General features: G+C 35.5%; 1 protein-coding gene across 10 annotated transcripts in view; it reads left to right on the forward strand.

Annotated features, from left to right (window-relative positions):
• Tei (irregular chiasm C-roughest protein teiresias) overlaps positions 1 to 26,780 on the forward strand; it is a 328,890-nt gene that overhangs the window by 185,291 nt on the left and 116,819 nt on the right. For 9 of the 10 annotated variants that reach the window (XM_083050429.1, XM_083050438.1, XM_083050432.1 and 6 more), the window contains 2 exons: positions 5,404 to 5,740; positions 6,206 to 6,441. In XM_083050429.1, coding sequence (XP_082906555.1) covers positions 5,404 to 5,740; positions 6,206 to 6,441 — 573 coding nt within the window. The remainder of the gene's footprint in view (positions 1 to 5,403; positions 5,741 to 6,205; positions 6,442 to 26,780) is intronic. The other variant, XM_083050437.1, reaches the window with a different exon arrangement.

A 26,780-nucleotide genomic window follows, 5' to 3' on the forward strand; every position in this document is an offset into this window, starting at 1 on the left:
CTAGTTACCTGCACCTGGCTCAACACGTTGCGGTGGTCGCGCCCCGAGAGGCAGGCAGTCCTTTACGAGGCAAGAAGAGATGCCTCTTGTTTTTCTCATTTAGCCGATATCCGCTCTGCTCAATTTGCTTTAACACAAAGCTCCTCTCCTCCCCCTCTCTCGTATTGTATAGTACTGCGGTTTGGAACAAAAACCGATAAAAATGATTCAGATCTTCGGATTGGGAATCGTATATGTAGTTTTGATAAGATAATACACGATAATGTGTAAGTTTTGATTTAGTTTCATTATTAATATACTACAAATTTTTCGATTATACGATGAAATTATGGAAAGTGATTATTCCGTGCAAACATCGATCAATTACGGCTTGTGTTTGGTTTATCGGAAGACAATCCTGTCGATCCAAATTAGCGCAGGCGTTGCGGCTCTACTCGGAATTATTGCGCGTGAATTGTGGAACGACACAACCGGTCTATAACTATCGTCGTGCTGAGAGAGTATTACCGAGAGCTTAGCGCGGGATGACATCGAGGATGGAAAGTGAAGAGGGATCGGTGAGAATCGCAGGCAAGGATGAACGGGGTGGTGAGACGCGACGGGACGAAGAGTTGGGGGGGAAAGGGCAGAAGCAGGAGCGAGCCCTGGCCGAGAATCACTTCCGTAGCCGTCAGAGACGATCGTGCTACGAATTCCGCTGCGAAAGATAGATTCCCTCGACGATATACACCCGAATCTCCTCCCGTTCCTCGCTTGCTCCATTTCTCTCTCCCGCTCTCTCGTCTCTACGTGCCTCAGGAACGCCTCTGATCTTTGCCGCTTTGTATACACGGTGCAAGGTCACCTCGGCATACGCCGACAAGAGAGTATCCCCGTAGATATAAACGTAGATATAAACCCGTACACGCCTTTCCTCTGTATGGTATGATTGCTTTCCGCATGCTCGACGGTACGCAAAACCATACCATATACCATATACTCTTGAAACTTTTCGGCCAACAGTGGACACTGCTCGCCCCTACGAATCTGAATGCGACAGATGTGATGGGTTTCGTTGATGTGTTCTGAGACCGAAGGTCTCCCCCGGGAAACGCGAGGAAGGTGACTATCGAACAAACTTAGGGAATAGCGAATGCGGAAGACGTATAATAAAATATTACGAAATGTCAAACATTACGAAAAAAACTCATTTTTTTGCAATTTATGGATACATTCCGTTTTTTATTCACTGCTGCCGTGCGCTTTAAGCCCCTTGCACAATGCCAGACAACAGGCAATAGGAACAGGAAATAGAAAATATCCACCAATAAAAGCAGGGAATAATATCTATTCTCTGCTCTTATTGATGGATATTTTTTATTTCCTGTTCCTATTGCCTGTTGCCTGGCATTGTGCAAGAGGCTTTATAGTTACATGCGTGTTTGTATTAATTTTCCTTTCGTTTACATTCCGATATTGTAACGAAACACATGATGGGATTCTCCGTTGACCTAATTATAAAATTGCTCGAGCAATCGGACGGATTAATTTATGATTAATGGTTTTTTTTCATCAACTGTATCTTTCACAAATACAAATTGGCGAATATTGAATATATTACAGAGAAATTGCAACTATTATATATTATATATCTGTAGATTACATTTAAAATATATGCGAATATTTTTTATACCCTATTTTTTATCGTATACGCGCATAGCGTAAAGTACGAGAACTAAAAACTTCTATGCACGTGCTCTTTTATGGAGTCATAACGGCACTGTTCGAAAAAAAAAGAAGAAAAAGAACATTCGCTCGAAGTATTCGCTCGCGAGAGAAAAACCGTTTAAAATTCTAATTGCAACCGAGCCAAGCCGAGAAAGTAGAAAATTAGCGGTGATAACGTAAACCAGATGACAATCGAAGTGCAACTTTTGCAAAAACTTGGCTCATGCGACGCTTAGTATTTCGCGGCAATAAAATTGCAAAGCTCTCTCTCCGTGTCCGAAATGTTCGACAAATCTAACGCTTCCGGGATTCCAAAGGAAGGCGATGCTTCTTCACGCTCGGAGTTTACTTGCTCCTCCTTCCAAATTATCGGAATTCCTATGGCGAACTCTCGCGCTATGTTTTTTCACCTTTGATGCGCGACGCACGCAGAGAGTGACGAAGGTACGGTGACGGCGAATGTGGGAGGAAATTTCGCAGCGAAGAGAGCTTCACGTGTAGGGGAAAAGCAGTTTATCCGGTGACACAAGGTGACAAATCCTCTTAACTGCTTTACCATCTTGCATTGTTGCGAATTACATGCATTGTAGAAAGAAAAGCGCGATTCAACCCTTCTCTCTCTTTTTCTAGTAATTATTAAGCGCGACGAATTCCAATAAATATAAAAACATTAGTCGTATATTGAAAAGAATCTTTTGAGTATGAAAAAAAATTTTTCGTTTTATTAATGTTAATAATTCTAAATAGATCTAGGTCAAGAAAACTTTAGGCAAGCGATTTATCTATACATATAAATATGTATATTAATGTTAAATGGAAGTCTGTTTCGAAAAGCGACAATTAGCTTTCGAGCGATATAATTACGCCGTGATAACGAATTTCCTAAACACGTGTCAATTCTATTGTAGCCAAGAGTTTATTACGTCGCGTCGCCAACATAGATATACACGCGACGCCGTAAAGTTATGTTCGCGTTACTCTCGCAACCAGGTTCCTTTGAACCTGGTTCGTATATTTCGCTTAGCGTCCGTTTTCACTTTCTGCCATAGCGACGTGCTCAGATACAGATCGCGGTCTGTTGACATCCATTGATCATGACATGAATAATGAATGGATATACACCGCTTGAATAATGCATGCATCAACGTCGAACAACATTCACTCGATAGCGGTGTATAACTAGTCGGGTATACTATTGGGGAACGTTGATGAACATGGAGCCCACATTTGCTATTGGCCGGCGCCATGATATCGCTACATGATCACAGGACCATATATTTTTTAGACAGGTCCTTTGCATTTTGCGCTAAACTAAAATCGTATTATATCGTATTTTGTGCCCTTTTGTTCTCGAGAAACATTTGATTTCGATTATCGAGTTGCTTTCATCATTTAATCGCTGAATTTCTGCGCATATGTGCGAAAACCGTTTGCGTGTGCGATTAACTAAATTAAAATTTATATAAATTCTCTTAAACATTCTTCTCTCTTTCTCTCATCTCTATTCTCCTCATCAAATAATAAATTTGCAAATACATAACTTAATTATATAATTTTATCGCTTATTAAAATTGAAATTTTTTTCTATTAAATTAAAAATAATAAACTATTTAACTATTATTGCATTACATTGTTTATTAACATTAATGAAAGTCGAGTAATCATAATAATATAATAATACACTTGTTTTTGAGATTAAATTGTATTTGAAACTAAGTTTATAAAATTGTTTGTCACATTGATATATCGCAATTATTAAAATTTAATCATTTTTTAATTTTTCTCGTTTCACTTTTTATGTTTATTAATAAAACACAATATTTTATCATGAATATTGAATTACAGTTGTCATGGTAATAAATTAATAAACTAACGATCGTTTATCGTTGCGATAAAAATAATATATATTATAAGAGTGTTTGTGCATTATTTCGTTATAACGCTGTTTCACGAAGTTTTACTAGGCTTGTACGCCTCTTCGTAGTTCCGAAGAACTTCAATTTAATAGTTCTCGAGAAATACGAAGAACTTCGGTTGTCAGCCGGTCTTCTGCGGAATCTGCAGCTTCGCGAAGGCTTTGCGAAGGTTGGTAAAAGTAGAATCGGAGTCCTGTTACCTATGTAAAATATATTTACATATTCTTCATACTAATACCTTCCTTCTAACTTGCATATTTATATTGCGTGCTGATTAAACAGCATTGCTCAAGTATTAAACAAGAGATTTTAAACCGAATTGTTTAATTATTCAGAATGCTTGTTTACAATATCCTTGGAATTAATAATTGTTTGTATGAAGCCATAACAAAGTCTAAAATTTGTAATGCACATTGCATTAATATACTTTTGTAACACGCGATTACTAATATATTTTCTTCTCTAACTTTTAAATTATTTTTATTTTTATTTGTCATTGTTTTTGTTACATTTTATATTTCTAAAGAGATTACGATTAATATCAACTATAACTGAAAAGGAAAAAGAAAAATTAAATTTTCTCCATAAAGTTAAAAGATTAAAAATTATAAGATTACACTCATTAAGTTGTGCAAATACAATAGATTTCCTGTAAAGAAACTCATTATTGTAGCGTTAAGAAAGAGATTTGAAAGAACGGAAGAATATATGCTTTTAAACCGTTAGTCAAGAGAGAACGTTAATGAAACAGCGGTATAGAACGTAGTTCGTGGCATGCAAACAAGTTGGGCTGTCGGTCACCCTCAACTGCTGGTTTGCTACAGAGGGATTGCGGAACTCGCGGCTACAAGATGAGAAAGCAGGCGAGTCCCGGAAAGAGAGCTCTTAGCTACGTTAGGTTAGGTAGTTGCAGCTATTTGCGGCTCATCGGGACCATAATTAGTTTTCCTCGTGAAGTCTCGGTCGACCAAGCTCGATAGGCAGGCAGTTTTAGCTGAGGGCGACCGAGCGTGCGGAAAGGGTGGCGAGAGGGGGTGCCTGCTCGCGCCGCGCAGACTGGAAAATGCCCTTCGCAACGACGTTCTTGTCGTGGCTTTATCGAATTCCCAAGGCTGCGCTAACTCGATCAACCTCCAGCCTTCAGAATATTTACCTCTCGATAAAGCGTGGCAGGGGCACGAAGAGGCGGACGACTAATTTCGTCTGTTGTTCCGCGCCATAAAAGGCGGCCAGAAAATTTAGCCGCCCTTTGAATTCGGGTGGATGTAACGCGTCTCCCCCTCCATCTAAAGGCTAAAGACGGAGAATTTGCGCAGTGCGCAAGATAATACATTGCGTTCATTTTGACGCAGCTTCTACATGAGTTAAGCTTCGAAGAACATTTCTCTCTTTAGAAAGTTCTTTAAACTTTGTGTGAATGACTCGTATATAATTACAACTATTTAATTACATAACTTGACGTGCACAAGTACATTATGCTCTAATTAATTTACTTGTCTGTTTAGTTAATTAATCGCGGTCCAGCGTATAAAAGCGATATATGGTCGTAAGAACCTTTAATAGTTGAACTCTCGTGATTAACGCGATTTCTTGTGAGAGGTCACGCGATGGTTTAATCCGAAAATATTTAAAAATCGGGACACACCGAGAGAAAACGTGATAACGAAAACGCGATTAAAATCAGGCGCTGTAAACAGCGCAAGACACTAGCGAGAAACGAAATCACGGTAACTGTCTTTAATGGTAGAAAGACTGACGTCATTATACCGCGTTGTTACAGGTTCCGTGAACGAGGCTGGCGTTTTTGCGTTACGAGGTAGGCAGGAAGGTAGTCGACGCGCTAGAAAGACCACCACTAGCACAACGAGCACAACGACACCCAGCTCGACATTGATATCCCTGCCCGACGAAGTGGCGCAGCCTGCTGCTCTTTTGGCCCCTGAGGAGGAGTCATGGTCTACTAGTTCCTCCACCACGACCAATGTTCCACTATTCTCAGATATGGCCGACACGTCGTCCAATCCGCCTCTGGAGCTCGTGGTGAAGCCTCATAGTAAAGTCATTTTGCCCTGCGAACTGGAAGGAAATTACTCGAGATTATTGCTGCCAGGAGCGAGGTAATATGCGAGTCTATTTAATCATCGCCAAATATATTATTTATCGACGTTAATTAATTTTAAAACAATTTATTTGACGTATCAAATATATTCACATTTCGAAGAAATATTCTACTTGAGTGAAAAACATATCGTGATTTAATTTCAAATAAAAATGCGTGAGATTTAAGTAATATTATTCTTTTTCCTGCTATACAATTTCTAAATTACATTGTTATCTTCATCTATATGTATGTATATACAATGTGTTCAACAATGATCCTTCGTGTATATCTTAATATCCGGTTTCAGTTCGGTAATAGTAACTTCCGTGTCGAATAACATCACAGTGAAATTATTCCCTCTACGGAAACAAAGTCTCGCGGCGCGATAGTATTAGTTCAAGTCCCTTCGTTGCCCGAAGATCGGCTGCGACGAAGTTTGTTGCATGAACTGGAGTAATGTGAACATTGCGCTCCTTGTCAGAAGTTACAGAATACGACCGGCGACTTGGCTGCACGAGGGTAACCCGGTAGACATGATTACGATAGATACGAGAACAGAAATGAGCGGAACTGGGCACCGATACATCGGTGACTCTGCGACCGCGGCGTTGCACATAGACAACGTCAGATTAGAGGACGACGGTGTGTGGAGCTGCACGTTGGAGGACAATCAGGGGAAGATCCTCTTCGGCAGACCGGTGAAGCTCGTCGTGCTCGGTGAGTACCTTCCAATCCCTTTCTTAACGCTTAATCCTTTAAAGTCGGGTTTTCTATTGACGTGAAGAATTAAAGTCCGCTCGCGCGCGAATCTTGGAAAATTTTGCGCTGTTTATTTTTCACGCTATATACTCGCTTATATCCACATTTCAATAAACACATTAAATAATATGATAAATGTTATATATATAAATATTATTGTTGAAAATATAAATATTATCAGTATGGTTGCTAATCATACAGCTACAGCATTTATAAATTTATGAATGCTTCATTCGAATTATATAAGTTGTTATATTATTGGAAAAAAAAGAACTTAGAGTATGGCACATATTGAGATATTTGATAGATTTATAAAGCTATCAAAGGGATATTTAAAACTGTTGAAGAAACTTATCTATTCAACAGACACACCGAATATATGATTTCCTGTATGAAATATTGATAGATTGGTTTATTGATATATTGTGCGATTAATATTCACAAACTCAAATACTATTTAAAATTTAAACATTTTCAATGGCTAAAATATTGTGCTATTTGTAAATTTTATATATCATAATATTTTTTTTAATATAAAATAATATGAAGAGAATTTTGGGGTTTTATCTTGACGATTATAAAAATAACATATTTTTTGAATAATGCAGTTTTATGCGCTTTTTTTCCTGAAAAAGCGAAATGTACATGAATTTTTTGGCAAACATGATCCTACCTTGCATAAAGCCTTTCAATTTCGCGCGAATAATTAAATTCTCACAAAATTCTGACTGATGAAGTTTTTTAGGAATATGCCGGATACATTACAGAAGCGATAATATATGAGAGAAAAATTTTTCCGTAACATGTAGTCAGAAACGCAAACTTTTACTGTTCTCAATGTTACATTTCTCCACTTTTACATTTCACATGACCTTTTTCTAAAACCTATGATCGTAGTCGATTGAAGACATTTATTATTTTAATTTTAAAATTTGTTTGATTACATATACATCAATACGTAAAGAATATTTTGTGTAATTTTATTTTTATATTATATAAAAAGATTAAAAAATTGTTATTTAAGTAAGTTTGTTCGCGCTTTAAACACTTTTCTTGACATATCAAATTTTTCTAAAAATTCTTTCTTTCTCATGCTTTATTGATTTTCTGTAAGTAGTATTTGGTTTATCTATTTTGTAACATTAATATATTAGTAAAATCAATTAATGTTAATTATTATTATGCACAAAGAAATGTGTGTCGCGTAGCCTGCTACAACTGAAAATTTCTTTGAATTTCTTATCCTCGCTATTCCCAAGTTTAAACACTATAATAGATAGTGTCACGGTTCTTAAGAATCTTCGGCAAGTGGTTCGAGTCACGAATAAATTGCGAGACGAGACGTTCTAAGCTGTCTGAGTCGACAGTAATAGCAGGATTTATGCATATTAATTCGTGCTACTTGGATCCGCCGGTCGCATCGCTATATGAATATGCATTTACCCTAAAAGTTTCCGTTTTACGTCTTCTTTTCTCTTTTTTCGCTAGACAGACTACGTTCGCTCGTTTTATCGGCTGCATTTGTCTCCGTACGTTTTCGCGACGCATATCGCGAGGCAAAGTAATCGCTAGTTGTTGCGCGAAACGAGTTGCTCTTCAGAGTACCGTTCGAAAGCTCGACTAAATAAACCTTTGCTTCATACAGTCTTGCTCCGCACTCTTCCTGTTTTTAATATCCAACCACCGTGTAGAGAACGAAAAGAACACGGTCAACTGTTATCTCTCGTGAAATGACACGTCAGGCGCGATGTGCGTGTGTATAAGTGTATGGAGTATGTATGAGTGTTGGCAGACTCTATATACGTATGCGTTTTTCTGCATTCTTCTCTGTGCATCGTTTGGTTACTCCACTTCAGGGTGATGTTTATTTTTCGGTTCCCGCGCGAAAATTTTGCACTGACAGCGATCTTTACCAACGGCATAATTCACAGTTTTGTGCTTAGCGCAACACTTTTGAATGTTAATGTAAATGGAGATTATTTATCATTCACGAGATTCATAATTTTTAAATAAATCCTGCGAAAAAGATTCCATTTTCAAACTAGAATAGGCGAAGAAATATAAAGACGGGCTTTTCAACATTAATTTCTTGTGTTTCAAAAAGTAAAATCTATTTAATATTAACTTACAATCAAATGTATCTATAAGCTTAATTCACATATAATATGGGCTCATAAATAAACGCTGTCGTTGATGTAATATCGAAAAGTAGATTTTGACTCCCAAAATAACTTGACTTCCAAAATAAATTCTCGAAACGTAAGCAATTACTTTCGTTCACTTCTCGGCACTCCGAGTTATTTCACGTATTTCAATGAACTGTACCGACTTTATAAATCTTCGGATATATCTTCTCTATTGTGCCTTTCGCAAACCGGTCGAGTAAATACGAAAGAAGAACGCTAAAAGTTGCCTGCTGCATGAAATATAGCACCGAAAACCGCGGTGCACGATAAGACGTTGAGTACACTTAACGTCTATCCTAGCGAAGTCGAGAAAAATAAATCAACTTGGGTGTTCCAATCCGGAAGCGCGCGTCCAGCACGCCAATGCGGCCAAAGTAAGCTTTCATTGAAATGCAATGGTGTTTGTGTTTCTTTTATATATTTTGTTTTGCAACTGTTCTCTGCGAATCGCGAGATATCTATGAAAGATATACTCTGTCGCAGTTGTATATTTGGTTATATTAATATGCGAATATTGTGCAATATATATACATATGCAATATATAAAGAGAGAGAAACTTAGAGAAAGAGAGAGAGAGAGAGAGAGAGAGAGAGAGAGAGAAACTTTAGATTTAGTTTAATTAAAATTTTATATTTAATTTCCGTCATTTATATATATATATATATATATATATATATATATTCATTCATCAATTCGGCAACATTCGACCCGATGTCATTCAAAAGATGTTAATGATTTAATTATAATTTATAATTTGGAAAAGAGATCCGCAATGAAATAACAAATACCTAATAATTAACGATGTGTATTTAATTTGTGCCGTTCTAATAATGCCAGAGTATTTGTTGAATAGTATATACATATATATATTTGCACCGGCTTTTAAAAGCCTCTATTGGATATCAGAAAAGTTACGATAAATTTAATGGCCGTCGATTGCAATTTGCAGTGTCGATGTAACGCCTTTTGACAATAATTCCATAATGCACGCGGTATGTGTTTATGATTATCATGTCTCTCCCCGGTTATCGGACTTAGCTTTAACTACGTAACACATACCGCACGACGCCCGTAACTGTAACATAAAGCCACGATGAGAGAAAATATACAAATTCAGTTTATGACATAGAAATTTCAGTTATATTCCAGTATTTTCGTGTTTATACTATTCAATTATGAATTTATTGCATTCTCTATGTATCGATTTAAAATGACGTATTTCTGCAGAATTAACATTGTGAAATATATTAGCAGACTCATTAAAATTTTGCAAATTAGTCTGGTTAATTTAAAATGCATAACAGCAAATGGATAAAGAGTGTTAAAATATGTGACAATAGAAAGAATAAATAGCAATATAATAAACTGCAAATAAATAATAAATAACATGAATATAAATTTAATAGAAATAAATTTAAAAAAAAAATGATTTAGGGAAATTTTATTATAGTCAATGTAATTTACGAAAGTTACGATTGAGTCGAACATATTTTAATAGTATTTCACAATAGATTTCTCTCAATATCGTTGCATATCTCAAATTTCGAAAACTTATGTTAATTCGAGATAGTGCATTTATAAGGACGGATGATATGAAAAAGTTTTTTAATGATAACATCATGTTTTTCGCGAAATTATCACTTCTATACGTTTCATCGAACATCGAAAATTCAGTCGTCTCATCGTGTAGATAAAATGCGCAGGAAGGGCGAGAAAGGCTCTCGTCTTCCGGATGAACGTACGTCTGCGGTTGATAGGGATAAATTTGCCTAGCGCTCCCCCCGGGTGCTCGACACCGAATCGTGAGGGAGAAAAAGTTGAGAATAATGTACGTTTTATGCAGTTGCAAGGTTCTCTGTATTTTATTCGACAAATAGACAAGAATGTTAAGGCGCTCACCTTAACCCACGCGTTGGCCGCAGCCTGCGGCCTCCTCAGAATATATCTCCGAGTCATCCACCTTTGCATCTTTCTCTCATCTCGCATTTTCGTGGTATTAGTTTTCTCAATTTCTCATTATTTTTCTCTGCATGCAATTATTCTATTTTCTTCTCTATTTTTTTCTATTTTATACAAATTTTCTTTATTTTACATAATTATATTTTATATAATTTACTTGTAATTATTGTTTACTTATATATTAAAAAAAATTTTTTTTTTAAGAATTCATACTTGCACATCAGAAGAAAAAATATAGACTTTTCAGTATCCTGCTCTCTCTTTTTTTGTTATTTTTTCTCATCTCTTTTTTTTTTCTTTTCTCCTAGAGAAAATTCAATTTACTACCATCTTTTCGCGTGTCTGCACGGAAAGATGACATTTAGCAGTTTACTGGTACTTGTAATCGTTATGACTCGATCTTTTCGATTTTTCACCTAATTCGCCATCATTACTTTCAACCTTCGTAGTTTCTATTTTTCTGTCCTTTTCTTTCGATTGCTGTCTCTAGCTTCTTTTTGTTTTTTATCTCTTTCTCTTTCTCTCTCTTTTTCTGCGAGCTACCACTCTATAAAGTTGACAAGATCGGTATAAGGTACAGAGAAATCCTGTTGTCTGGCGCGAACAGAGGGCATTCCACTGTCTGACCAATATCGAACTACTCTCCTTTTGGCTGACTATACGCGTGCCTCTCTACTGTTGCCGACCAATAGCGGAACTGCATCGGTATACATATAGAGCTACGTCAACGAAATTCGTGTCATTCCGTTCGCTCGTATCGCCTTTCGATTGCGCTCGACGTCGTGGCGCTTTTTGATTCATGTACATATCGATACCGTTGCTGCTTCAAGCATGTTTGACCTCGATGCGATTCGAGGAAATTGAGATTCTTATCTCAATGTATTTTTATGATTCTTTTTTCAAGAAATTATTAGTGATCCTTAGAAATATTAAAGTTTATTCGGAAATTCTTGCCATTATATATGCGAATTAATTTGTTTTAAATAAAAATATGGATATTGATATATGTACGATAAAACTCATACAAATTATTGTTATAATGTAGCAAAATAATTATTTTATATAAATAAGACTTTTATCAATTTCTTCTTCAATATTATATTAATGTGTTTGAACATATCAAGTTGTGAATATATTGTTTAAAGATTGGAGAATATTATTATATTATTTCGACGCTTTTTAAGAAAAACGTATTGGATATATTAAAAGAATCATAAAAATATAAAAGTAACCAAAAAACATTCGGAGAGACGACTAAATATTTCCAATTAAATTTATTTTTACGCCGTGGCAATTTGCCGTTTTCGCGAAGGCAATTATCGTGCTCATTTTCTTGCAATAGCGTTCGAAAGTCGAAAGTACAGTTAACTCATAAAGCGGACCGTTTTTCTTTTTCTTTCTTTTTTTTTTTTTTTTTTTGCGCACGGTGTTCATTTTGCTGCCACGCGCCATGGCAAAAGGAAGAGTTTACCGTCGTTACGGTCGTTGTTTCTATCATTGTCGCCGTTCAAAGAAACGGAAACGCCGCAGAAAGCGCGAGCGAAACGGATGGAGCGGAGGACGTTTACACAGAGTGTTCATAATGGTGCCGAGGGCATAATAGCGAGGCAGGTGCGTGCGTAAAACACGGCATACCGCGAGGACGGCTGTGTGTAAATTTGGGGAACGCCCGCGCGCGGGGATTATCTCTTTCCGATTAAAAAAATGATGTCGCGCTGATGACGCAGCTCTGTCGCTTTGTTCCTCGTGCACGCAAATGAGAACTGTCATGAGGTCTTTTTGTCGCTCAACGATCTGTCGGCGCCGAGCGCTGACGCGATTTATTTCGCGACTTTGTCAGCACAGACCGGAACGATTAATTAATTTTCGGTAATTTAAATGTAATTGTCGGACATTGCAAGTACTCAGAGTCATTAAATAAAATCAGTAATGCGCTGCAGCAAACGAAGATAATTGAATTGACCGATGCCGCGTGCAGTGCTAAAGTACTCTCACTGAATCCATTACACTGTTTGTGATTTATTATATGTCATTTATGATTGATGAGAAGTAATTGACGACAATACGGCGTTCGGAAAATGCGTCAATTAAAACTCATTTTATGATTCTGTTGCGTTTCCACTTTACCGTGTGAATGATGAAGTGGAATCGTGTAACAAATATGTTGTCGCGATTGTTATGTTATAGTTGCTATTATTTTGACGGATTTTGAGCGATACAAATGAATGAAATATCACTTGTCATCAGGAAATTATTTGATATTATGCAAATGAGGAAATCTTTATATTAAAACTTGTTTTTCTGTTACGTGTATAATACATGACAAGTGCTCTGACTCGTGATCAAATATTCTTATTACATTATGTATTTATAATTGATTTTTATGCTTTCATGGACGTTTATTACAATTAATTCGTTAATATGTAATATATGTATTTTGATTACACGTACATATAGAGAGAAATTTGTTTTCTTATTTTACATTATTTTCCGCGCATATTTTGTAATATTTCAATATTTTATAATTATTATACAAATGTTTGATTTGTAATTATTTTCGCCATAAAATTTACTGTTAAAATTACCGTGTTAAAATTAAATTGTGTAAATATGCACCACAAAAATATATACCACCGCTAATATCTGAATAATAGCCAAGAATTATTTCATTTATGTAATATATCGAATTTATGATTTAATCGAACGAATTTAGCGGTCTGTGAACAAACCCAAAACTTGTGATGCAAATTCTATTCGCAAATAATTCGCTATGCCGCGTTACGTGCCACAGGAACAGCGCCTTTATGCTCAAGTGCAACGTTAATATGTTCCCTCCGTATATGGGGTACTGGCAGAGTCTGTGCGCGACATGTGAATCATACACTTAGACAATCATTGTTCCAGACCAGTGGAACAAGGGGACAATGAGATCGAGGCATTAACGCAGGTGAAGTAAATTAGCGCATCAAAGCCCTGGCGCCAGACTACTACATTGTCCAGTGATTATTGACGCGAGTCGAGTATTGGCCACTAACTACCCATTGAGTAGCTGAAGGTTGCCTCGTAATTAATGGAACAGTCAATGGGCAATTTCCCTGAACCGTCCTTCTATTGTGATATAATTTTTACATTACTTTTTGACATTCAAATTGCCAGAGCCGAAAGCGCGAGTATCGACTATCGACTATAATTACATATTATTTGGATTGTTTTGAAAATGGGGTGGCCCAATTATCAAGATTTCGTTAAAATACAACGCGTATTATGCATTATATCTATAATTCATTAAATTTCGTAATTAATGCAATTTTGCTGCCGCATTGTTTTAATTATGCCATATGATTACACGTATCTTTATAAAAAATTAAACAAATAATTAATGACATAATGCATTTTATTTATAACATCATTTTAGGGACTCTATTATATCTTTTAACGGCATGATACTAATAATCTAATAATCAAATCTAATAATTAGAATACTTTTATTATATTATAGTAATTGCTGATTTTGATAACAAGGTATATGAAGGTGTGAGTATTCTTGCGAATAGCAGATTGATCGGTATAAATTACGTACGCATTATGCACCGGATAATTGCTCATTTATCTCGAAAAATCGGTTTACAATCGCGTGTATATAGATAGACATAATGTACCGAAGACCAGCGCGGTGTTACGTGTCTTGTGATTTATGTAGTGTAAAAGAGCAGCCACGTGTTATTCGTGTAATTAAGTTGGTCACTGATTTGGCGCTCTGGCTCCTGTGACGTTTCGCATTTTCGATGACAGCATTCCCAAGTTTGAATTTCAAATGTAATTAATGCGGAATTAAATCCTATGCTAATTTCCCCGTTCATTATATATACGTATAACGGGCCAGCGTAATGCCGGATTTCAATATTTTATACGCGATATCGGCTTCTTTCGCACATTGGTTTCAACAACATTAAAATAGAAATTAATTATTAATTTGTCCGTATGAGCGAATACCGAATATAATTATTTGGTTTTTTTTTATACGAAATATTTAATCTTTTTCGAGTCGTCGCTTTTTCCGCGTATTTTACTGCTATGCTTCTTTTACTTTTTTTATCTCAAATTTATTATAATGCGAGATAATTTTAAATGCGATCATAAATATTAGATGAAATCGTATAAGCGATCAAACATCTATAGGATATAAAATATACATAAAAAAAATGAAGAAATAAAATCTCTCAAAAGCTATATATCTTTTATACTTACCGATAACACGGTACTTCTTTTTCAAGATGGTTCTCATTCATTTCTCGCTTTTCTTCTCTTTACTTTGCTCTTTTTACTTCTCTCTCTGTCCCTCTCTCGCTCTCTCCATCTCATCGAACATATGCGAGTGTGTGCGTGACGTAGATGTGTCGGTAGTCCGTATTGAAGTGGAGTGGCGAGTCAATAACCCCGAGCTTCCGAGCGACGGTGCACTCGAAGGGCTGTCAGTCGAACCGAAAGCTCTCCTGGCTTTACGACGTTATCGTCCGTGTGCATTTAGCGTCGGTCAGCGATATGCGACGGCCACTGTTTCCGGTGTTAAAGAAAGTGCACTTTGGCCCGTGCTACGCGCTAGTTGCCACGAGCGCGACGCGATTAACGATCTGCGATGAAAAGCGCCTCTCTGTCGGTGAAACGCTTGTTGAGCAAGCGCTTTTCCTTCGCCAGCGCACGATTAGATCTCTCTTTCTGTGTCGGATCGTATTATTTTTACATTTCTAGGCACATTCGTTTCGGTTGATTTGTCACTCATTCGCGCAATTTTAGATAATTTAATCAATTTCAATTTTAATTTTTAATCACAATCCTCTGTCTCTATTTAATTTTAAATTTACTATTTTAAAGGAGGAGGAGGAAATATTTACATTATTCATAGTAATTATATTATTGTATGCTCTTAGTATTATTTTATGATTTGTGGTTACACTGTAAATAATTAATTTTTTTCTTTGTTTGAATTATACTAAAAGTCTGAGGAAATAAGATACGCCGTATTGTTACATTAGATTTTGTAACGCTGTAAGTTAAATATCGATTTTATCGAGACGTGAGATAATGCTTTTAGATCTTTTAAGCTCGCTGCGTTTCACTGCATCATTTCGAAAATAAATTGATTTATACTGACTCTTCGTTGACCCGTTTGACTCCGACAGTACTTAATTAATTGCTCGCGCACTGCGCGTCCGTTTTCATGGCGATTCTGTAACCGGGCTTGCGCCGCAATACACATACCATTGTTCTGTTTTCTGGCCTGCTAGGAACGCGATAATTAGTTGGCTAGCTCTGATCGTTCGGCTGCTTGTTCAGTTGCCGCGCAAACAGCTGCGGAACAATCTCTGGTGTTCGATGGGATTTAATGATGAAGCAAGACCGCAATCCCATTCGTGATCTCTCGGTCATATGGGCGCATATTTGTTTCACGATGTGATGGTAACGCGGTCAAGTTAATCTGCGCTCTCCAGCCAATAGTCTCCTTTTCTCACAAACCGAACGATAAATTCTTTATTTGGGATGTTAAAACAAAAGTTTTTTAAAAAAATTAATTTTAAATAAGTATTATGAGAGAGAATTGTACATAACATTTTCTTTGATGATATATTTAAAATGACTTACAATCGTATGTGTAGTCGTGTATTTTTTTATGCTTTTTTTTATATGTAACAAAACAAATTGCCAATTTGACTGCATATAAAAATATAAACGTATAAAACATTTTGCGATAAACTTTCTTTTATGAGATTCTTTTTATTATTATGAACATTGTTTTTGTTGTTCAATAAATTTTATCAATTAATATTGAAATACACGGTTCTTTTTTAACGGTTAAAAAGAAGAATCAGAAGATAAAAGTAACTCTGCATGAAAAATCTGTAGAGTATTTTAACTATATATTTTAAAATGATTAGAGAGAATATTTTTTGAAATAATATTTATTTTTGACATACTTCTGTGTGTGTGTGTGTGTGGTCTCTAAAAAAAACAAATTGTATATATGTAAGTATTTTTTTTATATATTTTCGTATTCAACACATGATAAATTGTTTAAAAGATTAAAAGAGAAAGAAGTTAAATCTTTGCTGTTTCTTAGTTTAATTCTAAAGAGCAAGAAATCCTATCGTTTTTGCGATGCCCCAGTGCTCAATGTTCGTGCTTATACGAGTCATTTCTCTGTGAGAGCTAACACTTTATAGGTTGATAGCAGAGCTCAATGATAATGTTCGTTTTATACGATGGATCCAACACAATGTTCATCAGTATTTTTGCGCGTATTTCTTTAAGTTTATAAGATTACTTCGTATTGAAAGCAATGCATTAAGGGTATGTATTTTTTGTTTTGTTTTTGTAAATAATTGTATCTTATATTACATACACGCGGACGTACACTTGTTAAAGCTCTCGTTATGTAAAATATATATATTAAATTGTATATAGCTCTCATTAATCAATGTAAACTAAATTTATGACTGTATAAGTAAATGAGACCTTAATGAAAGATACGTATAAAATTAGTTGAAAATTTGAAATGAGAAACGTTTAATTACCATGAATTAAAATAACTCATCAATTAAACCGTATAAATTCTCGCTGTGCGAAAGTCGAGTGGGAATTTTATCCTTCTAATTGAGCTTTATGCGATACATTTTATTGGAAAAGCTTTAGGTTTCTTCTGGAACATATTTCAAATATCAACTTACGTTGATTTAAGGATACTTATATTTGAAATTTTACATTCGATGTACGTTCTTATGATCATATTTCATAGTTCGCCGAATAACACAGATACTTTCCGTTTAACTTTATATCTTTTGTTCGAAAGGAAATTGTTAATATTTAAAAGATAACGTGTATATGTGTAATGAAAACTCTTGAAAACTTTTTCCTCCGGAGAATTGGAGCGTAACTTAAAGAGGGTGCCTATATAAGTGAGAGAGCGTATTGAAAGTCGAGAAACCAATACAAGCGACATAGATCCAAAGCTATCTCTGATATTGAGTATCTATTCAATCGGTCCCGACGGATCTGATTTCCGTTTATTACCACGTTGCACGAGCAGTCTCACATCTTCAGTTAAGCGAAAAATCGGAATGGAAACGAAAGTAAAAACAATTTTGCGGCTGCATTTCATTTGAGAATTTGATGCATGTACGTTTATTAATATATTAATCCGCAAACAAATTGATTTTCGAATATAGTTTTTGTCGTTTTTTCTCTCAAAGACATGAAAAGTAGGATCCAAGTTTATCGAAGAAGATATATAATCTCTTATATATATAATCTCTTATATAAAGTATGCTTAGAATATACCTAATCGCATTTATATGAATAATTGAAATATACCATGGATTATCTTCATGAATGCACACTAATATTGATAGAAGAGATTGAATTAAATATGATCCTTTTAATTACACTGATAATTTTAATCTTTATAAAGAGTAAGCTTTCTCTATTATGACAGAAATAATTGCATTAATATTTAATAAGAACTTGATATAAGTTATGTCTTCGCTTGATATCTACATGTGTTAATAGGAATTCGATTTTATTTGCAAATGAGGATATCATATTATAGATTTATTTTTATTTTTATGAGAAATAATTTTGGCATATGTCTGCTTTAATTATCTTTTATTATATAAAGTTTTATTATAAAATGCAGAAATTTATACTTTTGGATCAGAAAAAAATTATAAATTTTATTAGTATTTTATGGTTTAATTTCTAAATTGAGTTCCTGTGCCTTTTCTCTGTTTCATAGCAATTAAATAAAAATGTTTTTGTTGCATATTTAATTTTTTACTATCAAGAATCATATGTATATAACTCTAAGAATATAATTTAACTATACGCACAGTTACAGTTATTTATGACAAATAAAAAACTACTGATTGAGCAACATACAGAATTCTTTAAAAAAGTGTTAATTTTGAGATATCATGATATGCCATCGAGGATTATATACGTGCGTGCTTATATATATGCGTACATGATCCGCAAAAATTATGATATAAATCATATCCTTTCATCTTCAAACTGCCACACATCTCTCTCCCCCATTTCTTCCTTTTCAATAACACGCAACCAATTGTCAATTTTTTTCAACGTCATAGAGCTCGCGTCCCATCAATAAGATCGCTTTTAAACAGATTTGCCAGCGGCGAGCGATGGAACGCCGATGATAAATATAGAATAGCGCCGCGGGGATAAAGGAATGTGCATAAAGCACTGAAAAATTGGTATCACTCAGTCGAGGTAACGAGCGATCTCTGCGAAGTATATAAGAGTATTCATATATATAATATGTATATGTAACATCGGTCGTTAAGAAATTTCGTCCTTGTTTTGATCCTCGCATACGCTTTCTTCGTCTTTTCTTAATTCGTCTTACCGTCTTTCGTAGCATTTTTTAATAATTTTACATATTCCGCATCCTCTTCATTTTAATACGTACGTGATAAATTAGCAAATCAGTCGCGTGCAAAGCATTGCTGATCAAAGCTTGTGATGAATGTCTCTGAATGCAGATCGTTATCTTTCTCTTTGGTGTTGGTATGCATATATAAAGATAAATTGACAAATTTTATCAGGATAAAGATAAAAATAAAAGAAAAATTTTAATATTCAAATTTTATAATGAAAGATGATGCGTTAATCCTTTTAAATGCGCAAGTGTCCTTGATATATAAAATTAAATTGTAAAATAGATTAATATTGAAGAAGATATTTATGATTTTTCTTGATTATATATGAAACATTCATTCATCACATTCTCGTTATTTCATTAATACAAGTATAAGAAGATATACAAGTAAAAGAAGATTTGCCCTCTTATGCGATAGGTATTGACAGCAAGAAGTAGTCTAGTCTTTTTTTTTTATATTAAGAGTCGATATTCAGTCAAGACTTTATTAACTTTCCGGTTGAATCCACACGCAAACTATTTTTCTGTATCTGGTGTGCTGTACGGATAAGATAAAACTCCAGGTGGGATAAAACCACTTTCAATTTTCCCTTAATACCGAGGATAGAGTCTCGTGTATCTCGAGTTACAGGCAAAGGCGGGTGTGATTGCCACTGGTGAGCCTCAGTAGTAAAGGAAAACCATTTCGCGCCCCACTTGTCTCACTGCTTTTCTCCTTGCTTAAGATAGACCGTTTTGCGTCTCGTTAGCGCATCCTATCTCTCTTTTGTGGAAATATTTTATTTTATGTTACTACGATGAATAACTATTTGCTTTATTCGTATCAGTAAGTTTTTAATATTACGGGGCACTGTGATTTTTTAATTTTATGTTATAAGAGATCAATACTTTCATATACATTTTTTTAGTATATATTCTGACATATGAATAATAAATATTATAAATAAGATAGAAAAAGATTTATCCTGTAATTTCGATTTACTTTCTTTCGCGTAGAGAGAAAACACTCTTGGTATTATACTCGTGAAATATTTTACTTTGACAGATACGTATCAATTATTTTGGAAATTGAAACGCTAATCCTATTAACGCTCAAGGAAGATTACTTTCGGGACTTTCTTGACTTTTCTCTATCGCGCGTATCTTAATACCGGAGAATAAATGCGTTTCATGTATCTCGATGAGCGTCGCGCAAAAGCGGTGTCGTAACCCGGATTGGTAAAGGAAAGCCATTTCACGCCCGACTTGGCGGCTCCTGTCCTGGCGAGAGTAGTCGATCGTTTCGCGTCTCGTTAGCATCTCATCCATCGCCCGTGTCTGCCTGGCTGTCGGCCGCCGGCGGGTGAAATTTCGCAGTGCCGTGCCGTTCCGTTCCCTCGGGCGCGTTCCTCCTCCACCGCGTCTCTTCTCCTGTTCTCATCCATCCAGGATCCATCGGGAGAATCCGAGATTTTCTCCGAGGAAAATGCGTGCGAAACTAGCGCGACGAAGATGTCTCGCGACGAGTAAAAGCGCGCTACGGTCGCGAACGTAAAAACACGAAAATAAAGTTGGGTCTCTTCGGAGGCGATATTTTTATCGCCGAATTGGATGCGAACAAATAAGTCGCATTGAATAGCGTGCCGAGGCACGCACGGATGTTTGCATTTTATTTAGCAATTCTAAATTTCTTTCATCTTTATTATCCCTATCCCGTATACGAGGCGTGCCGATGAAATATCTCATGGAATAATATAGAATATAGCGGAAAAAGTTTTCTATTAACTATGCGTAGTCTTCTATTAATTTTGATTAACGTGTGTCGCGTTTCGCAATAACTTGCAGAAATATAATTTTAAATAACTTTAGATATATTTTCCATCATTGCATAGTTGTGTATGTATGCAATCTCATTAATGGAGTTTTATTTATACTGAATTTTGTTTTGTAAACGCTGCAAGAAATTTTATATGATAATTCTTATTTTGCAAGAGGTTACTTTGATACAAAATTCCAATTTGCTCAAAAAAATATATATTTTTTATAAATTTAAATATATATAGGATTATATATTTATCACATTACAGTGATGTTTAATTATTTGATTACATATTTTACAATCTCTATATATCTCTTTTATCTTTTTCTTTTCCGCAATTCTTTATTATAATTGAATACATATTTTTTAATAACCGAAGAAATATAAATTTTCTTTTAACAATATTTTCTCTATCAGTGGCTCCGCGTCGATCTCTTTTACACAGTAAAATCACCTTAGATATCCTTAAGATTTAAAACGTGTACGGCGATGTTTCATAGTCGAGAGGTCGTTGGAAAACTTATCCGTCGATACATAAATCCGGAATTTATTCACGACCCTTCGATATACTTCGCGGAAAGTATCCTCACAAAGTAATCCGCGTCGGAGCGAAGGATAATTTAGTACTTGTTTTAAGTCGGGTACGATGAACATTTTCCCCGTATAATAGGGAACTTTACGTTAGACTTTTATCGCGCACGCGTTAAAGCGACGAAGTTAGCCTCGAGCCGATATAGCCGACAATCTCTGCTTTATAAGAAGCAACATTTCTTTCGTATGCCCCTTCCTCGCAGGATATTTGCATTTTAAAAGAATCCTTTCCTATCCCACTCAACTACCCTGCTGGATACACCCCTTGAAAAATTCGAAACTGTCAGGCTAGATGTCAGAGCACCCCTCATGTCAGTTCACTGTAATTTGTGGCGTCCGTGATAAAATCTCGACGAGTCTCTCCCAGCGAGGGTCACACCCGACACGTCCAATCATCATCCTTGTCGTGAAAAAAATACTGCGTACCTCGGTGTGAGCTCTATATAAAGGAAATAATTGGTAACTGTCGAGTTCATTAAGTGGGCCATAATTAACAGGGATCTTACCGCGGTATATTAATACGCAATTAGTAGGAAACGAGAGCAAAGATTCTCACTCTAAACTTTTACGCAATTAGAAAAGTTTCGGATAACTTTTATTACATCTTTTTTCGAAAAGTCTAATGATGAAATAATATTATAATAAATCGAGATACTTGTTTAAAAAAAAATTATCAGTGCTAAGGACAACGACGCATGACAGAATTCTAAATTATCTTGTATATTTATTTTCAACTATTACCGAACGAAGATATAGATTATATAAAACCTAACGATCGCGAGAGAATATAATGAACTTTACCGATCTCGCATAAACTGTATCGACTGTCCAAAGAATTCGCAGACGGCCGCTTTCCATATCAAAGGGACGTAGGCAACATAACCAATTTTGCATACAACCACGTCGACCGATCGTTCGCAGGTTTTCCCACCCTCGTAATGAAACATCAAGCGGCTCTTTTGTACCTGCGCTCTTCCATTAGTCTTATACCAATTAGAGGATTGTATAAAAGTTAATTGGCGTTTCAAGGGCGGAATAATTTTTTTTTCGGCTTCTCATTTGCCCCGCCATTTGCGAAAGTCTGGCCGCGGGCGTGAACCGGGTGAGAAGAGTGACTAAGTAGCCCAATAACGGTAGGGCTTTGCGTTTCATAGCTCACGGTCGGAAGCCGGCCGTTGTAAGAGGAATTTCAGGCCGTCTCGAGTCGAAGGGATGCTCAAAGACCATGGAATGGCGTAGTGAAATATGGTGAATTTGCCTTGGAAATTATTACGATAAGTCTGAATGGCACTTAAGGGCACCAATTACACACGAGAGCATTATCACGACGCGCGATAAAATCCGAATTTTGGTACGTAACACTCGCCATTGTGCGAACATCATTATTCTCGGTGGCTCTCTATCGTGTCGAATCGGAGGATCGGCGTTTCCTCGAAGAGAGGAAATATATATCTCTCCGCGATGCGATGCGGAAGGGACGTGCGTGGAAATGGCAGCTGAAGAGCCAACGAAATCCGGGAATATCGCATCAGTGACAGAGCTTATTCGTGACACGAACATTGAATTTCGAAAAAATATATATATATCTCGTCCGACCTCACATTTTACATTGACGAACGAAAAGATGAATAGATTGCCGATGGAGAAGAATTTGAAAAAACTATATATTACAAAAAACAATCGGCGAATTGTTCTACGATCCTCTTTACGACTGTGATAAAATTTATACGATAATATTTGATGATTTAAATCCTTAGCTACTACAAACGCTAAGAGAAAGTGGAATTTTTTTTTTTTTTGGTAAAATTTTTTGTTTAAAATATCAGAATCTCGTTATGCGCACGCGCGCGCGCTGCTATACACAAGTAATTTAAATTATGTCTGTGAATTTATTATGACTGAGCCTGGACTTATTTACGCGTTTCCGTTGCAGAAACAATGTCGTTCTCTCATGGTATATCTGTTCCGACACACATTATGCACTAGCTATCGATTATGTAAACAGATTGTTTGCTATTGCCATGTTGCGATGGAATATCGCTCATACACACTCGTGTCGCGTTAATCAGCGTCAGTTTGACGTAATTGATTGCAAATTGTTTTTTAATTTGTAATCTGTATCTATGATACTTGAAACTGCAAAATATTATACAATCGCGATATTAGTCGTAAACACATCTCTAAAATGATCTACAATTTACATTATATTATAAGATAATTAAAAATTTTTAGTTTATACATTATGCAAGTGCCACACAGATTTCGATAATAATCGCGCGGATTTAATTAAATTAAAATACGCAATTAATTATTGAAGTAAAATAATAGAAGCAGAGTTTTAGAGAATATATATAGGTATACGTAAAAATATAGGAATGGATTGAAATGATAGATATTATGAGACATTTTTTTCTCCAAGATGTAATGCATTAATAACTAAGATTTATTTTAACTGAATTTTCGCATTATGAGGAAAAATGTAGCATATTGAACGTAATTGGATACGTGATATGTCTCGATTGAGACAGACGGGAAGGGCGAAGTCTTTGCCACGGAAATTCATTTTCTTTCGAGCATTCACTGTTCAAGTATGTGCACCTGTTGCGCATTTGTTGCGCACGACGAAAATGAAGTGGATTATTCTTTTTGAACGTGTATCACCACGTCAAGCATTAAGTCATTAAGCATTCATATGCAAGCGTACTTCAGTCGCATGTAACAATTATTTCAAGCATTCACACACTCCGAGATTTCATTTAATTTAACGATACTCACAATCACCAGTGATTTTAATTATTATAGCTTTACTTCTTTTTTATAATTATATCTTCTGACAAGTGACAAGTGAAAAGGTCAGTTGAAATTACTCCAGTTAAGGAGCCGCAATATTTTTTTGAACAGCAGAAGAAAGGATTTATTTGAGCAAAATATTTTGCAAAAATTGTAAAAATGAAGTAAAAAAATATTTTATATTAAGTATAATTTTATATTAAGTTAAATTTAAAGGGATAACTCCCGTTTACCTGTACATAAATAAATAAAATAATTTATTTTGTTTTGTTGCGTCTATAATTGGACAAATCTCGGCTTTTTAAATAAATCATTGATGGTTGAACGAGAGATCATTTGCAATCTACCTTTTCACGTTGGGAAACGTTGATGGCGTAATATACCGAAAGTGTATCGTCAGCACAGATTAATGGCGGGGTCCTAAATGTTTTCGGTGGCGTGAGCGAAAGCTCTCAAGCCGGGAAACGTCGAACGCATCAATGTAGACGAAGATGTGATGAGGATAGGCTACGGTTCGGGATCCGTCTTGCGATTCGCAAAAAGCGAAGGAAGGAGATAATCTTTCTGCACCAAATACAGCGCGGAGGAGAATCACGTGGACGATGAAGTCGATTAAACGCAGTGATGCGTGCGATCTCAATTCTGCGAGAGGTTTTTCTCTGGGGGAACGATACTAAAATTCTACGTATATTTATTGGTCTTTTTTCGTCCGAATGATTGTAATACGAAATATGGTTATATATCCCGAAAATTTGCACACCGATTTAAATCAAATATTATCTGACATTTCTATGCGCAGAAAGCAATTCTATTCACTTTGGCTGAGGTGTTTGTCCGGCATCGAAGCAAATTGACTTTCGATGAAACGAAAACTCTGAGAACCAAGAATAATATACTTGTTAATATATTTCATATTTTGTTATGAAAAATTAAACTATATTTAATTTCGCTTTTAAGATTATTTGTTGTAACAGAAAAATGTTTCAATAGAATTCTCGGCGCGATAGAAAAAAAGATATAATAATATCTCAGAGATATAGATCACACACATACTATATTATCGCAATTGTTTGAAATTGCACTGCTCTGCAAATTATCGAGGTTTTTACTATGAAATTTGAGCTCGGATGACGAGAATGGACTTTATTATGCTAGTCATAATTTGACTACGATAACGGAAAGTATGATTTCACATGACATTTCTCTAAATAAAAGCTTGCTTAAAGTTTTACCATCTTCGACGGATACTCCAAACTCTCGATGATTCTTCGGCTTATTGACAGTTCTCAATAATCCAAATAATTATCGATCGAGACACGAGCTAGACGCAGGGTCGATTGTCGAGAATAGTCTCCGCGTTTGATTGGATTGCCTTGCATTGATTTATTCCATTTGTATTTCTCCTCAGGAGAAGTTTGCGAGTTGCTTCGCTCGACAAATTCACCAGCACCGCTTTATTGTAATTTTACGATCTACTTGAACTTAATAGGCTCTAATGATACGATTACGTTTACGATGAAGTTAAAGGATTATGAAATTAATACAGTTTTAGAAAGTTTGCCGCGAGAAATTAACCAATGTTCTCTCTCGGTATTAAATTAGCGCATAACTTGCTACACGCTTCATATATGCATATTTGCTTTCGTATATATATTTTCTTGTCGGCAGTGTGCGAAATGTTAATTAAACTTGAAACAGTTGGAAGCTGCGTTTTATTATTTATACATAGCTATTCCGATATAATTCGAATGCGTGTAAAAATCCGCGCGAAATAAAATATCGTATTTAATAATAATTGTTCGTTATTGCGTTAGAAAGTATTCGGGTAAGAAGACGGGTCGTTAAGGCGTAAACGCTGCGGCGTCTAAACGACTTTCAAAAACATTCCACTCTTCTCTCACGGAGGCAAAATTACCGAGACTCGCTCTGAATATTTAACGTTTCCTTCGAGTTTCTTGGATACCGGAGAGAGAGGTGGCGTCTTGAGACAGACATACCTTTCGTCTTGGCATGCGCTAGTATTGCAACGCACATTTAAGAACTCCCTTGTCTCGCGTTGATTCCTTCATTACCAGAAAGTGAAGTCTTTCTTCCTTAGTCTCCAAGTTATTTTCTCTAAAAGGCGCATCTTCGCGCTCCAGTAATTAAATCAAATTTCAAGACAATTTGCGTTCGCAATTCTTCTTATACATTAGTACAACTTCTAAATTCTTTCAATCTCCACCGCTTTCACGTAACAAGTGTATTTATAATTATATATATGAGTTTATTTTACTAAATTATTTCTTCTCTCTCTACTTTTCTCTTCTGCGATTTTTTATTACATAATTACGTTACGCAAAACTTATATTGTTTAAACATGATTCAAGAAGTTATTATCTTTTATTTTATTTTTTATTATTATAATAATTACACACACATAATTATAAAGTCATATATTATAGTTGGTTCCTATTTAAAGAATATATCTAGCAGATACATTTTATTTATAGTGATCTAATGCTATTTGTGCATATAATAATA

The sequence above is a fragment of the Prenolepis imparis genome, unplaced genomic scaffold (assembly GCF_030444845.1).
Source record: "Prenolepis imparis isolate NDT839.2.m4 unplaced genomic scaffold, iyPreImpa1.0 SCAF_11, whole genome shotgun sequence".
Classification (NCBI taxonomy): domain Eukaryota; kingdom Metazoa; phylum Arthropoda; class Insecta; order Hymenoptera; family Formicidae; genus Prenolepis; species Prenolepis imparis.